This window comes from Schistocerca serialis, chromosome 7, assembly GCF_023864345.2.
Source record: "Schistocerca serialis cubense isolate TAMUIC-IGC-003099 chromosome 7, iqSchSeri2.2, whole genome shotgun sequence".
NCBI classification, from domain to species: Eukaryota; Metazoa; Arthropoda; class Insecta; order Orthoptera; family Acrididae; genus Schistocerca; species Schistocerca serialis.
This window is the reverse complement of record NC_064644.1, coordinates 83,330,851-83,347,809: the sequence shown is the minus strand read 5'-3', so window position 1 is coordinate 83,347,809 and position 16,959 is coordinate 83,330,851. Positions and strand designations below refer to the sequence as shown.

At 47.4% G+C, this 16,959-nt stretch overlaps 1 protein-coding gene across 1 annotated transcript in view; it reads right to left on the bottom strand.

The window, feature by feature from the left end:
* The window catches only part of LOC126412901 (uncharacterized), a 380,720-nt gene that overhangs the window by 117,748 nt on the left and 246,013 nt on the right, over positions 1 to 16,959 (bottom strand). The window contains exon 3 of the mRNA XM_050082790.1: positions 1,014 to 1,140. Within this exon, the coding sequence (XP_049938747.1) occupies positions 1,014 to 1,140 (127 nt within the window). The remainder of the gene's footprint in view (positions 1 to 1,013; positions 1,141 to 16,959) is intronic.

Here is a 16,959-nt window from a genome sequence, read left to right as displayed (position 1 = left end):
TGATACATCCACTATGTATATTCCTTTACAGGGGAGAAACCTCCTGGTGGATAAATATGATATTGCAGTGTCTGTGTTATTCCAAATTACGATGGAATGTTTCGTCAGACACTGCAGTATCGAACAGAGACAGTATTTGTGTATTGAACCGGGGACCTAGAAGCGACAGAGAGGCTTCATGCCACTATAGCCCTTAGTGGTCCACAACCCCACAACAGGCCACAGCAGTACGCACCCACCCCACTGCCGCCCCAGACCGAGCCCAGGGTTATTATGCAGTTCGGCCCCCCATTGGACACCCCCCCCCCCCCCCCCGTCCCGGAATGTCTCATACCAGACTAGTGTAACCCCAAATGTTTGCGTGGTAGAGTAATTATGGTGTACGCGCATATGTGGAAACAGTGTTTGCGCAGCAATGGCCGACATAGTGTAAATGAGATGGAATAAGGGGAACCAGCCCGCATTCGCTGAGGCAGATGGTAAAACGCTTTAAAAACCATCCACATGGTAGCCGGCACACCGGACCTCGACACAAATCCGCTGGGCGGATTCGTGCCGGGGACCGGCACGCCTTCCCACTCGGGAAACAGCGCGGCTAGCCGGGACGGCGACAGTATTTAGTTCCTCACAATCAGCAGACATTGAAAAAATAATTTCTCTCGAAAGCGACAAGAACTTGACATCGAATAATAGTATCAAACAATGGAATTCAAAATACCCACCAAGAAGTCGTGTCATAGCACCCAACATCACTTGCCAATGCAGACATAAGTATCGCAAATTTCTTCTGACCCACAATTTCTTCCGCCTCTGGGTTGGCACCAACTACCTTACAGTGAGGGCCACCGCATAGGGGAGCGCTAACGCCCTAGGCTACACAAACAGCGACAGTGCCCAAAAGTAATACACTGATGGGGGGGGGCGGGGGGGGGGAGGTGTGGTCGTAACGACGGTGTAGCCAAGCGAGGCTAGGGACTGCAGAGTGTGGAGTGTGGGATGCGCCAGTACGGTACCTGGAGGTGAGCTCCGGCGCTCCTGGCTGGTCCAGGCTGCTGCAGACTGGAAGCGGCGGCCAGCGCCAGCAGCAGCTGTGCGTACACCTGGCCCACCGTCTGCCACAGCCCGCTGCAGCTGTTACAGCTGCAACACACGAGTTACACAACTACTAGCGTGCACAGTCTGACCACATAGACACAAGCCAAACAAATACTACATACACTGGTGTCCAAAATTAAAGAAACAAACAACTATTGCCCCGTCCTGTGTCTAATTCATGACATAATCGTATACATTGTCAACGGTTGTCTGCACGAAAGATAGCACTCCGGTCAACGAACAACCTCACCAAGGATGATGTCAGCGCACCTATAAAACGGGGTAGTGTTTGCCGGGTAGTCCAAATCCACAACAGCTGTGTACACAGACAGTGCTGTATTGCATAGTGAATACGCTTACCAGACACTCTGCGGTGGAGGGACATAGGAAGAATGGAAGCAGGACATTCGTAAACTGATATTGCCCGATGGGTAAACGTGGCGACAGTTCATTGAGACTGGAACTGTATCCCGAAGACCAGAGCATGGCCAACCAGATGTGATGTCAGAAAAAGAGGTCCGTTATTCGGCCGTAAGGGCACGGCGGTACCGCCTTAGTACTGCAGTGAAACTGGCATCTGACCTCGCAGCATCCCCTGGACGTGTTTTAGCGAGGCAAACGGTGTACAGAAGGCTTCGGCAGAGTGGCCTTTATCGCTGGAGACTTGCCGTATGCGTACCACTGACGTGACTTCACAGGAGGGAACGTCTAGATTGGAGTTGTCAACACGCCACCTGGAATGTCGAACAGTGGGCCAACGTTCTTTTCACAAATAAGCGCCCATTTGGTCTGGAGAGTGATTTTCGACCGATTGGCATCTGGAAGAAATGTGGGACAAGATTTCGGGAGTCTCCCTAATGGTGTGAGCAGGGAATATGTTGAACAATAGAACACCTCTTCATGAACTTGTACAATTGGAACGGCAACGTTTAACTGCCGTCAGGTATTGTGACGAATCTTGGTACCTCGCGTGGTGTTGTTGCGAGGTGCTGTGGGTCCAGACCTCGTGCTGATGGACGATAATGCTCGATCGCATAGAACACAGGTGGTTGATAGTTTCTTGGAAACGGAAGAATCTGGACGCGTGGCGTGGTCTGCTCGCTCCCCCGATTTGGGTCCCATAGGGCAAGTCTGGGATGCACTGGCGACACGGGTTGCATCACGTTGGCATCCACCAATCACTCTCCAACACTTGCCAGCAGCGCTGCAGGAAGAATGGCTGTTATTGCCTCAACATGAGATGGATGGCATCATTTACAACATGCCCTGTCGTTGTCAGGTCTGTATTGCTGCCAGAGGTGATCAGACCCAATACTGAGCCCATTAACCAGTTGTCGGAATGCATGTCTAAATCCGTAAGACTGGAAAAAAACGAAGACCATATTTGTCTACCGTTATGCATGTTTCAGTTGTTTACGTTCCGTATTCTTTACATTGTTTCTACTTTACTATAAGCTGTTTGTACTGTTTTGTAATAAAATAAACGCGACTTTGTAAAATTTCAATTTGTTGCTTTAAATTTGGACACCAGTGCATATAAATTAAAATATAAATGTTCGTTTGTTCATAATCGTGATCTCCGAAAGTTCTTGAACGACTGCTTTTAAATTTTCACACAACATCGTATGTTTTTTAGGTAGCCAATTCCTTAATGTACGTATATTTCTAACGTAATGCGACATCTGAATGTAATCTGTGTGTAATATATAAAGGGAAAACATTGGTACCAAAAATCTCAAAATGTTCGTTTCCGATTTACTTCACATTTTTACACATTATTGTAATATTATTGACAAAATACACTTTTTAATGTATAAATATGTATATAAAATATACAACAGTGAAACGTTGTTAGCAAATAGGAAAGCTGTATTTATAGCTCATTGCTTTATGATTACAATACTACTACAGTATCTGTATTTCCAATAACAATAAACAAGACTCAAGGTCAGATATAGGGGGGGGGGGGGAAGAGGAGATGGACAGAAGGGGGGGGGGGGATGGACACAGAAAATGTGAAGGAGGAGATAGACAGAGAGGGACAGGAGGAGATGGAGAGAGAGATAGAGAGAGGGGGGGGGAAGGAGAAAACGGGAAGATACGGAGGGGAAGGAGGTGATGGGCAGAGAGAGAGAGAGAGAGAGAGAGAGAGAGAGAGAGAGAGAATGGAGGAGGCGATGGACAAAGGGAGAGGGGGGGGGGGGGAGATGGACAGAGACAAGGGACAGAAGGAGATTAGGATGTATATCCAATTCCCACTCATATTAGAAAATGTGCCTTCTCTTTTCTTTTTTCTTTTTTCATTTAGGCAGACAGAGCCACAGCGATGTGTGGCCAGGTACGGCTAGTAATAACATACACAGTCGTATGTTCCGCTCTACATGCTTAGTTTTGTAGCAACAAAGTCATAATCTCAACATTTAGGACATTGTACCAAAATGACTTACCGTAGTTTCAAGTGGGATGCGTCCACAGACTTCGTGTAGTTATTAAACATGGTCGATTCAGCTTCCAGTGTTTTGAAATTATTTTATTTTACTTCATAAAAACAAACTAATTTGTAAGTAGAAACGTCCATATTTGATAAATTTATGCAAATTTACCACAACATTTGACACTTCCATTTGTTTATTCATCTTTTTTAATGAACCATAATCTAAGATACTAATATATGCTGTAATAGTTACACAACAGTTTTTGGAACTAGCTGTATAGTATTCATAAACAGTTTCAGCGGACGACCGTTCCACCTATGCATGTCGATCCAATAAAATTGTAGAACTTAATTCACCATTAATAAATGTACCTCTTAAAACTACCCACCATCTAGTACACCACTGGCCATTAAAACAGCAAGGCCACGAAGATGGTATTTGTCAAACTGCCACCAAGTGTACTACACGCTTGGATTTTCAAATGACTCGTATTTCAGCACAATTACATAAAGTACGAGGAAGTAACTCCATGTGAATGATATATGTAATGAAGGTTACGCAGCGGGTTTCTCATTCAGATGTCGCATTTGAATGTTGTTTGTGTGTGAGAAGGTAGTGTTATGCCTCGTGTAAGGAGGAGGGACGTCTTCTATCAGAACATTCCAGGATTCTACAGCGGCAGTCCTGTTAAGACTACAGTCTATCACTTTGCGATACTGCTATTTGTGTTAGTCGGGATCACACGACCGTAGTGTGAATATGGAATCTAGGCGTTCAGGAGGGCCATACCGAAAGCCAAGTAGAATCTCAGTGGTCTCACGCGACTTGCGCCCGGGAGGACATATATATTGTTCGCTTAACCATGCAGAATCGGAGAGCCATGGCACACGTCGGGAGTCAAAATGTGTGCAGTACCAATATCCATATGGGCAGGATGTGTTGCCTATTTTTCTTTATAGTGCTGCACTGCTTTTCGTTCACCAGCCCTCGACTTTACTACTATATTATTTAATGCTGTTTTGTATTTTACCTATTTCAAGTAAGCTTCAGACTTGCTTCCCCAGATCCGTTTAATGTAAATATTTAGTATATGACTGTGTTTAAAGGTAAAATGGGGGATTCTTTGTTATCTAGTTTCTCTAGTTCCATCATCGCCAAGAACACAGGTCCAGAAAAACCTACCCCCTTCCTCGGGGGTCAGACCGTCAATGTGGAGCATCAATCGGAGTCGATTCTGCTGGTCAGTGCCCACGAGGACCCACGTGGACTTGGTGTAACCTAACTGATCCCTCAGCATGGATGACCGTACAGTGGACAACGTGTCGATACTGTAACCAATGTGGAAGCTGGCCTGCTGGCCTCGCCCGTTCATCCTGTCAGTGGGCAGGTGGCCGCTCCTTCAGCAGGGCCCGAGCAGGCACACGGGGGCAAAGGCTTGCTGGTTATCGGGAGCTCCAACGTTAGGCGGGTGACGGAGTCCCTTAGGGAAGTAGCGAACAGGGCTGGAAAGAAATCGAACGCGCACTCCGTTTGTCTGCCGATGGGCCTCATCCAAGATGTGGAGGCGGCCTTGCCTGCGGCTATCGAGCGTACGGAGTGCAGTCGTCTGCAAGTAGTTGCTCTCGTCGGCACCAATGATGCCTGTCGCTTGGGTTCTGAGGCGATCCTCAGTTCGTACAGGCGGCTGGCGGATTTGTTGAAGACCGCTGGCCTCGCACGCGGGGTGCATCGGAGGTGAGGGCATCATCTGAAGTGTCCCAGGGAAGTGTCCGCTGTTGTTTTCTATCTACATAAATGGTCTTTTGGATAGGGTGGATAGCGATGTGCGGCTGTTTGCTGATGATGCTGTGGTGTACGGGAAGGTGTCGTTGTTGAGTCACTGTAGGAGGATACAAGATGACTTGGACAGGATTTGTATTTGGTGTAAAGAATGGCTGCTAACTCTAAATATAGATAAATGTAAATTAATGCAGACGAATAGGAAAAAGAATCCCGTAATGTTTGAATACTCCATTAGTAGTGTAGCGCTTGACACAGGCACGTCGATTAAATTTTTGGGCGTAACATTGCAGAGCGATATGAAGTGGGACAAGCATGTAATGGCAGTTGTGGGGAAGGCGGATAGTCGTCTTCGGTTCATTGGTAGAATTTTGGGAAGATGTGGTTCATCTGTAAAGGAGGCCGCTTATAAAACACTAATACGACCTATTCTTGAATACTGCTAGAGTGTTTGGGATCCCTATCTGGTCGGATTGAGGGAGGACATAGGAGCAATTCAGAGAGGGCTGCTAGATTTGTTACTGGTAGGTTTGATCATCACGCGAGTGTTACGGAAATGCTTCGGGAACTCGGGTGGGAGTCTCTGGAGGGAAGGAGGCGTTCTTTTCGTGAATCGCTACTGAGGAACTTTAGAGAACCAGCATTTGAAGCTGACTGCAGTGCAATTTTACTGGCGCCAACTTACATTTCGCGGAAAGACCACAAAGATAAGATACGAGAGATTAGGGCTTGTACAGAGGCATATGGGCAGTCATTTTTCCCTCGTTCTGTTTGGGAGTGGAACAGAGAGAGAAGATGGTAGTTGTGGTACGAGGTACCCTCTGCCACGAACCGTATGGTGAATTGCGGAGTATGTATGTAGATGTAGATGTAACCTCACAGCTGACCAGGCATACCCCATGTCGAACCCAGGTACCCTCAGGCTTGCCAGTTTGCCCCAGATTTACCCGAGATGATCACTTGGCTCTCATCCACACTGCCAAGTCCCAGATGTTCGGGACTTGGAGCTGGAATGATTACTACCGGTGTCACTCCATTTGGACCCACCGAATTTGACGAGCAACCGTCGAGGATGCTAAGGCGCAACATCTGCTGCCCATCTCGTACCGTCTGAGAACGTTAAATACCATAGTTTACGTTTGTGTCAGTAAGTTCCATCGGTAGCCGCCCTGCGGTCTGCCAATACGTTTCTCTTTTAGGAAGGCAAGGTACTCATTTCGGCATGATTCCTCTTGCCACATTTACGAGTCACCGTCGAGGACGCTTTCGTGTGCTTTTACCGCACCTCACGCTGCTTACCTTGGAACAACCGTTGCCCAGACCTCTGCGACTCCGTAGCCCATGACAAGTTTTTTGGTAAACGCTGTGCAGACTGCAAAAGGTCTTCGTTGTGACTGATAAGCGTCTCGAATACCACAACAGCCGTAATGAAAATAGGCACCTCAAGGTCATACCACCATCCTAAAGCAAAACTATAGACCTATATCTCTGACGTCGATCTGTTGTAGAATTTTAGAACATGTTTTTTGCTCGAGTATCATGTCGTTTTTGGAAACCCAGAATCTACTCTGTAGGAATCAACATGGATTCCGGAAACAGCGATCGTGTGAGACCCAACTCGCTTTATTTGTTCATGAGTCCCAGAAAATATTAGATACAGGCTCCCAGGTAGATGCTATTTTCCTTGACTTCCGGAAGGCGTTCCATACAGTTCCGCACTGTCGCCTGATAAACAAAGTAAGAGCCTACGGAATATCAGACCAGCTGTGTGGCTGGTTTGAAGAGTTTTTAGCAAACAGAACACAGCATGTTGTTATCAATGGAGAGACGTCTACAGACGTTAAAGTAACCTCTGGCGTGCCGCAGGGGAGTGTTATGGGACCATTGCTTTTCACAATGTATATAAATGACCTAGTAGATAGTGTCGGAAGTTCCATGTAGCTTTTCGCAGATGATGCTCTAGTATACAGAGAAGCTGCAGCATTAGAAAATTGTAGCGAAATGCAGCAAGATCTGCAGCGGATAGGCACTTAGTGCAGGGAGTGGCAACCGACCCTTAACATAGACAAATGTAATGTATTGCGAATACATAGAAAGAAGGATCCTTTATTGTATGATTATATGATAGCGGAACAAACACTGGTAGCAGTTACTTCTGTAAAATATCTGGGAGTATGCGTGCGGAACGATTTGAAGTGGAATGATCATATAAAATTAATTGTTGGTAAGGCGGGTACCAGGTTGAGATTCATTGGGAGAGTGCTTAGAAAATGTAGTCCATCAACAAAGGAGGTGGCTTACAAAACACTCGTTCGACCTATACTTGAGTATTGCTCGACAGTGTGGGATCCGTACCAGATCGGGTTGACGGAGGAGATAGAGAAGATCCAAAGAAAAGCGGCGCGTTTCGTCACAGGGTTATTTGGTAACCGTATAGCGTTACGGAGATGTTTAGCAAACTCAAGTGGCAGACTCTGCAAGAGAGGCGCTCTCCATCGCGGTGTAGCTTGCTGTCCAGGTTTTTGAGAGGGTGCGTTTCTGGATGAGGTATCAAATATATTGCTTCCCCCTACTTATACCTCCCGAGGAGACCACGAATGTAAAATCAGAGAGATTCGAGCGCGCACGGAGGCTTTCAGACAGTCGTTCTTCCCGCGAACCATACGCGAGTGGAACAGAAAAGGGAGGTAATGACAGTGACACGTAAAGTGCCCTCCGCCACGCACCGTTGGGTGACTTGCGGAGTATAAATGTAGATGTAGATGTAGATGTAGATGCCAGGTAGTGATCATTTCAAATGTTGGTAAAAATTCCGAAAACAATTTTAGACACGTCTATTTTTAGTATGGAACATGATGGAGTACTTTACAGAAGAAAATTCTTGCCAGCTGATACGAAAAGAATAGGCACTAACATTACTTTAAATTTGGAAGAAAAATAACTTTTGAAGAAAAATACACACGTCAAAGAAAGTCTTGCATCACTTCGGTTCCGAGAGTTCCGGAACCTGCATAGAAAATTGGAATAGAGATCAACATAAACATCATTTCCACCCTTTTTATTGCTCATGAAACGCACACATTGCATTTTGTACCACAATACAGCCAGACCTTCAGAGGTGATGAGCCAGATTGTTGTACACACCGGTATCTCTAATACCCAGTAGCATGTCCTCTTGCATTGATGCATGCCTGCATTCGTCATGGCATACTGTCCACAAGTTCATCAAGCCACTGTTGGTCCAGATTGTCCCACTCCTCAGCGGCGATTCGGCGTAGATCCCTTAGAGTGGTTGGTGGGTCACGTCGTCCATAAACAGCCCTTTTCAATCTATCCCAGACTTGTCCGATGGGGTTCATGTCTGGAGAACATGCTGGCCACTCTAGCCGAGCGATGTCGTCATCATGAAGGAAGTCACTGACAAGATGTGCACGACTGGGGCGCGAATTGTCGTCCATGAAGACCAATGCCTCGCCAATATGCTGCCGATATGATTGCACTGCCGGTCGGAGGATGGCATTCACGTATTTTACAGCCCTTGCGGCGCCTTCCATGACCACCAGCGGCATACGTCGGCCCCACATAATGCCACCCCAAAACACTCGCTGGACAGTCTGTCTACGGCGTTCAGCCTGACCGGGTTGCCTCCACACACGCCTCCGACGATTGTCTGGTTGAAGGCATTTGCGACACTCATAGATGAGGAGAATTTGATGCCAATCCTGAGCGGTCCATTCGGCATGTTGTTAGGCCCATTTGTACCGCGCTGCTTGGTGTCGTGGTTGCAAAGATGGACCTCGCCATGGACGTCGGGAGTGAAGTTTCGCATCACGCAGCCTATTGCGCACAGTTTGAGTCGTAACACGACGTCCTGTGGCTGCACGAAACGCATTATTCTACATGGTGGCGCTGCTGTAGGGTTCCTCCGAGCCATAATCCATAGGTAGCCGTCATCCATTGCAGTAGTAGTCCGAAAAACATCGCTTTGGTTCACTCCGAGACGCCTGGACACTTCCCTTGTTGAGAGCCTTTCCTGGCACAAAGTAACAATGCGGACGCGATCGAACCGCGGTATTGACCGTCTAGGCATGGTTGAACTACAGACAGCACGAGCCGTGTACCTCCTTCCTGGAGGAATGACTGGAACTGCCGGCCGCGGTGGTCTAGCGGTTCTAGGCGCTCAGTCCGGAACCGCGCGAATGCTACGGTCGCAGGTTCGAATCCTGCCTCGGGCATGGATGTGTGTGATGTCCTTAGGTTAGTTAGGTTTAAGTAGTTCTAAGTTCTAGGGGACTGATGACCATAGATGTTAAGTCCCATAGTGCTCAGAGCCATTTGAACCAATGACTGGAACTGATCGGCTGTCGGACCCCCTCCGTCTAATAGATGCTGCTCATGCATGTTTGTTTACATCTTTGGGCGGGTTTAGTGACATCTCTGAACAGCCAACGGGACTGTGTCTGTGTTACAATATCCACAGTCAACGTCTATCTTCAGGAGTTCTGGGAACCGGGGTGATGCAAAACTTTTTTGATTTGTGTAATTTTCAAGAAAAATAATAATAAAACCTGTGGAAAAAACAGTGCCACTGACCTATTTGGACAGTAAATAATATATGAATATTCCTAAAGTTTATATATTTTATCGTGACGACACAAAAGTATTCCGAGGTAAAATGTGAAATGTCGTAAGAGATGTGAAACTGTTCTTCATGTGTAACGAAAAATGTCGTCGTTGATGAATTTGCATTCTGTTTACCTTGTAGAAACTTCCAGCCAGAAACTTGTCAATAAAACTATGAAATTAATTTTGGTAACGTCTACGACATCATTACCATATCGTGTCACTTACGAACGGATTTTAGTTACGAGAGAGAATGCGCGCGACAGTGCACGAGCAGTTGGACGTCGCCGCCAGGATTTTAGTTCCGAGCGACGGTTCGCCTTAATACGACCAAGAGTATTTCCTACGTCACGAAATTTTATTTGGAGTTCTCCCTGATCCGTCGTCACAGCAGACACCAACCAAATGACGGATATACCCTCTACAAAAGTAACAGTACGCACTTTCAGGCCAATATTTCCGTTGGAGTCGAGCAAAATATATTTTTATCTGTGGTTTTGTGAAACCCAAGTTTTATCGAAGTATACTACAAGAATGTTGTCCTCAGCACCCACTAACTGCATTTTACGCAAAACTCCGTTATTGCTGCTGCAATATCCCCGCATACTATTAAGAAATTTTCGCGCATCGTTATACTTCAGAATCAAGAACTGAGCGAGCACAGAGGGCGCGGGAGGAATGTGTCTAAATCTGAATAATTAACTTTTTGATGGAAATCATTGTGTATTTTTCGAGCCATCGGATATTGGCTTCTGTTGTACTATCGAAATACAGATCCACGCACGAAGTTTCGCTTGAAATCGTCGAATTTCGTAATTTCCATTTTCATTTACATCCCTTTCTTGGAGAGCCAAAACATGTGCTCATATCTAGAGATTCTGCCGATTTTAATGCACTGTTAATGCGGAATAAAGCTGATTCGGAAATACCATAATGTTTTGTTGTCATTTTATGAACATGCCCAAAATTTATGTTATTCTTGCCTTCTTCGCTCCTGGTCAGATCAGTAAAAATCTTCAGTATGTTCGGTACGACAGTTTTAAATTGTTTTCGAATGTCATTTCGTCCTTCGCGCACACCGACCGGAGTAGCACTATTCGTAGGCCCTGGCTCCTGCATTTCGTTCACTATCGAACACACTTCAAGGCACCGTTCCACGGAAGATCGAAACCACACGAGAACACTCGACATCGCACGGAAACACTGAACACGCAACTGGCGCCGACCTACGGCACTGTTAAAGGTGTACAATGGCTCCCACGCTGTTGTGTGAGCCGACATCTCAAACGATTGTCCCAGTGTTATCCTTTTTTTTTTTTTTTTTTGTTTTTTTTTTTTTGCTGCGACACGTGGGGCATCGCGGGCTGTGCCAGCGCGACGACAGCACCCGCGGCTTCACTTGACACGTCAGCAGAGAGGGACGGGCAGGCAGTGGTCCACCCGACAACACTGCAAGCAGCGGCGACCCGGCGTCGTCTTCCCAGACGAGCCCCGGCTTGGTACTCCTTCACGGAGTCTGTGAGGAGAATGAACTTCGCCCCTTGTATTCGTCACCGTCATACAGGCTGGTGCGATAGTATATGGTTGCTTTGGGGACGCAACATTATCACGTATGGTTTGGATGGCGGTAATCTGGACAGCTGCCACTGTATTTCAGACGAGTTAAAGGCAATTACTGTGCTGTGTCTTCGAGGCCTCCGTGACGTTATTTTTGAATAACACCGTATCCCATCCGTGCTGTACTGACGTACCTCGATACAGAGGGCTTTCGATGGTTGTCAGAGCTCTCACCTTTTCCAAAACATTTGGTCATAGGTTGTCGAGGGACTCACTGGCCATCCATTACTAGTGATGAACTCTGACCTGCAGTCGAAGCAGCATAGAAGGACGTAATTATAATCCAAGCTCAGTTCGATATGATGCGCAGCCGGCTTAGAGCGGTCGTTATTACCAGAGGCGGCAACTCGGTGTACTACATTTAGTACAATGTATATCCCCAAAACAGTACAAATTTAATTCTTTTTACTGCATTCAAGAAAATTAAAAATAGCGTACCAAGTGGGAAGAAAGGTATAAAAGCGAAGCTTTGCAAAGTACTACAGTGAGATCCGACATGCAACTCATCCAATTTTGGTTTCAATGCGCATGCCCACAGACACTGCAGTGGCGCTGTAGTCGGCAGGGCAACTATTTAAACGACGTCTGGTGCACGAGTCATACACGTGACGGTCACATCCCGACTCGAGCAGGACCCTAATTTGTCACAGTCTGGCCAGTTTGAGAGGGGCCTAGTCATCGGCAAGAAAGCCGCAGGCTGACCGACGCTCCGTGTGCCTCGCCAGGTCGATCGCTCTGAGTGTTCGGCCAGACGATGCTGCGAGCAGTGGACTCGAGCCGGCAGCCACGTGCGGCGACCAGGGAGACGACGAGGCGAGAGGATCGAAGGATCGTGCTGCAAGAGCCTACAGTGACTGAAGTGGTTGGACGTCCTCCTAATCGATATACTGCCAAATTATGCCCAATCGGCTCGTTAAATCGTCAGAATCCCCAGCTGGTTGGAGGGTCCTGCCAACGATGCTCCAAACGTTATCTATTGGGGAAGGATCCGGCGACATGGCTGGCCTAGCTGGTCATTGGGGCTCAATTCTAAGCTGCAATGATCACTGACGACAAATCTACTCCAGTCAGTGAGATTCCAGGCTCAAGATGTGTCTGCAGACGCCCTAGACAGCCGTGGGATACCATCCTGATTGTGATCTGCCATACAGCCTGACAACCAGGAGTGATGGTCTGGGGTGGCATTTCATTTCATAGAAGGACCCCTTTGATTGCCATCCTCGGCGCCCTTACAGTATGGTGGTACGTCGACGATATTATAAGCCCCGTTTTGTTGCCCTTCATGGCAAGCCATCCTCGGCTTACAGTTCAGCAAGATAACGGCCGCCCGCACACGGCGTGAGTTTCTACCGCTTGTCGTCGTGTTTGCCAAACCCTACCTTGGCTAGCAAGGTCTCCAGAACTCCCCTCAACAGAGAACGTTTGGAGCATAGTGGGCAGAGTCCGCCAACAAGCTCGGCATTTCGACGATCTAACGCGCTGATTGGACAGAATCTGGTACGATATTCCTCAGGAAGCCATCCAACAGTTCTATCAATCAAGCTAAGCCGAATAACTGCTCAATTTGTTCAAATTGTGAAGTTCAAATGGCTCTGAGCACTGTGGGACTTGACATCTGAGGTCATCAGTCCCCTAGAACTCAGAACTACTTAAACCTAACTAACCTAAGGACATCACACACATCCATGCCCGAGGCAGGATTCGAACCTGCTACCGTAGCGGTCGCGCGGTTCCAGACTGAAGCGCCTAGAACCGATTGGCCACAAAGGCCGGCAATTGCGAAGTCTTTCTCTTGAATAAGTCATACAGTTTTTCTGAAATTGCAATGATTTGTTTGTTTGTACATATACTTTGAAAGGTGGCTACACTGAGCCACTGCGCCAGAGATTGCGCCAAAGAGTATTATTAAGCCGCCTCCACAGTGCTTGGGGAGGGCTCGTGGTAGTGAGTGCCTGTTAAGAACTCGTAGCAGTCAGTACTTGTTAAGAACTCGTAGCAGAGAGTGTTTGTAGGCAGTGCTTGCTGAGATGTGATATTGGAGAGTTCTGGTTGAGATGTGATAGTAACGAGTCGGTGTGGAGAGATTGTAATGATTAGAGTGCTTTTCATCAATATAAATTAAGGTAACAAACTACTTTTCTTTTTTTTCTCATTATTTCAGTGTCCTAAATAATGCGTCATTACAGGTTCAGTGAACAAAGCATCTGGCGTGTGTTCTTGTATTAGAGTGTAATTCTGGTTTTCTTGCGCAATTATAGTATTTCTAATTTTCTTTTATCACGTCAGTATAATTGGTATTTAAAAATTCTTGTCTTGTTGAAGAATAACCGTGGCAGATGTGCGTTGAGTCATACTTCCACATACAGAACAGTTATACTTGTGCTTTGGTTTCGTAGGTTTCATAGTTGCTGGGGACTTAATTAATTAATTGTGTTAACGAAAATTTTCATTTCATTCTTTGTTGTTGTTCTATGCAGTCAGATAGCGTAATAATACTAGTCAGGGCCAACCGTTTACGAGACTTGCGTAATCGGACTTACAGCTACCAAAAATATTTGCATTATAAATAATTAAGCCCCCATGCAACTTTTTGTCCTTAGAGTGTATTTTTCTCATCGCGTCAAGTGCCAGAAACTCCTACAGATGGGACTCACTGTAGGCGATTCCCATAGTGTTTTGTCTCTTAAGTGTACATTCGACGTGTTCATTTCTATGTTAATCATTTCTATGTTAATCTAAGTGTCTAAATATTCAATTTGAATCATATGTATGTGTTCCTACTAGTTATATCTGTTATGATGACTGTTTCCCTGTGTAGTTATATTTTCAGTTATATCTGTGCCGGTATCAATGTATACGGTAGTTATAATTTAACTTTCGTTACTTGAGCCAGTGCAGACGGGAAACTATTTACCGTATGGGTACCCAACCTTACAAGAACGAGGTTCAGACTGTGTGCTGCATGATTTGCGTAAACCAAGTGTTAGTGTCATGACTTACCGTTGGGCGCCGGTACTGACGCGGCGACGTAGGGTTGAAACACGAGCATGACTGAGTATTACAGTTGTAGACAGTCAACGTGGGTCTGGACAAGATGAGCAGGCCTCACTCGTAAAGATGTTTTATCGAAACAACAGTAATCGTGCCGCTGCTCTTCGCGAATATGGTCGCATTAAAGGAATACGGAGTAGTCTTTTTCCCGTGCCGCGGTTGAAGAACATGATTCGGTAGTTCGAACTAACTGGCGGTTTGGGAGTTGGTCCTGGGAGAGGCCGACGGCCAATCGCGCCACAAATTATTGAAGAAGCCGCTGTTGGCATGGCTGAGGATGCTGCATGCAGTGCGTCGTCTTCAAGCGGTGCACTAGCCGTGTCACGGAAGCTCAACATTCCGTGGTCCACCTTTCGAAAACTGCTGCGAACAGTCGTCAAACGTCAGTGACTAGTGCTGTTCCAGGCTGTTGTGCATCCAAATGGCCTTCGCATTGAGCATACACTCCTGGAAATGGAAAAAAGAACACATTGACACCGGTGTGTCAGACCCACCATACTTGCTCCGGACACTGCGAGAGGGCTGTACAAGCAATGATCACACGCACGGCACAGCGGACACACCAGGAACCGCGGTGTTGGCCGTCGAATGGCGCTAGCTGCGCAGCATTTGTGCACCGCCGCCGTCAGTGTCAGCCAGTTTGCCGTGGCATACGGAGCTCCATCGCAGTCTTTAACACTGGTAGCATGCCGCGACAGCGTGGACATGAACCGTATGTGCAGTTGACGGACTTTGAGCGAGGGCGTATAGTGGGCATGCGGGAGGCCGGGTGGACGTACCGCCGAATTGTTTAACACGTGGGGCGTGAGGTCTCCACAGTACATCGATGTTGTCGCCAGTGGTCGGCGGAAGGTGCACGTGCCCGTCGACCTGGGACCGGACCGCAGCGACGCACGGATGCACGCCAAGACCGTAGGATCCTACGCAGTGCCGTAGGGGACCGCACCGCCACTTCCCAGCAAATTAGGGACACTGTTGCTCCTGGGGTATCGGCGAGGACCATTCGCAACCGTCTCCATGAAGCTGGGCTACGGTCCCGCACACCGTTAGGCCGTCTTCCGCTCACGCCCCAACATCGTGCAGCCCGCCTCCAGTGGTGCCGCGACAGGCGTGAATGGAGGGACGAATGGAGACGTGTCGTCTTCAGCGATGAGAGTCGCTTCTGCCTTGGTGCCAATGATGGTCGTATGCGTGTTTGGCGCCGTGCAGGTGAGCGCCACAATCAGGACTGCATACGACCGAGGCACACAGGGCCAACACCCGGCATCATGGTGTGGGGAGCGATCTCCTACACTGGCCGTACACCACTGGTGATCGTCGAGGGGACACTGAGTAGTGCACGGTACATCCAAACCGTCATCGAACCCATCGTTCTACCATTCCTAGACCGGCAAGGGAACTTGCTGTTCCAACAGGACAATGCACGTCCGCATGTATCCCGTGCCACCCAACGTGCTCTAGAAGGTGTAAGTCAACTACCCTGGCCAGCAAGATCTCCGGATCTGTCCCCCATTGAGCATGTTTGGGACTGGATGAAGCGTCGTCTCACGCGGTCTGCACGTCCAGCACGAACGCTGGTCCAACTGAGGCGCCAGGTGGAAATGGCATGGCAAGCCGTTCCACAGGACTACATCCAGCATCTCTACGATCGTCTCCATGGGAGAATAGCAGCCTGCATTGCTGCGAAAGGTGGATATACACTGTACTAGTGCCGACATTGTGCATGCTCTGTTGCCTGTGCCTATGTGCCTGTGGTTCTGTCAGTGTGATCATGTGATGTATTTGACCCCAGGAATGTGTCAATAAAGTTTCCCCTTCTTGGGACAATGAATTCACGGTGTTCTTATTTCAATTTCCAGGAGTGTAGTTTGTAGCCTGGAACGTAAACATGGTAGTAGGTAACTTACGCAATTAACAAATGTTATCCTCTCATGAGGAAACTAAAAAGTGTTTCGTTAAATGGTTTATTCGTTATTTCTCTTCTGCAGGTCCCTATACTGTTTTCACAAAGTTTCACTGTCCTAGGCTTACTCGTTTTACATGGGGACCCGCTCAAGTAGCGAAAGTGTAATCATGAACACCCTGTTCGTTACACTGCACTAATCTCTGATAGAACTGTCTACTTTACTAACATGAGGGAGACAGAAGTTCTCACTTTCATTTCCAGTCGAAGCTGTGGTGTTTGTGCAGTCAGTGCGCACGCTGCTGTGTGGCATAACCCTTGGCCTGTACGCTTCGTTAGACCGCCACTCGCCGTGTACTTCTCTGGAGACTCTTATATGCTACTGTTGATGCGGATGTCTGTACTGCCTACAATAAAGAAAAGTGTGTTTTGGTCAGGAACAGGGAAAAAGTATAG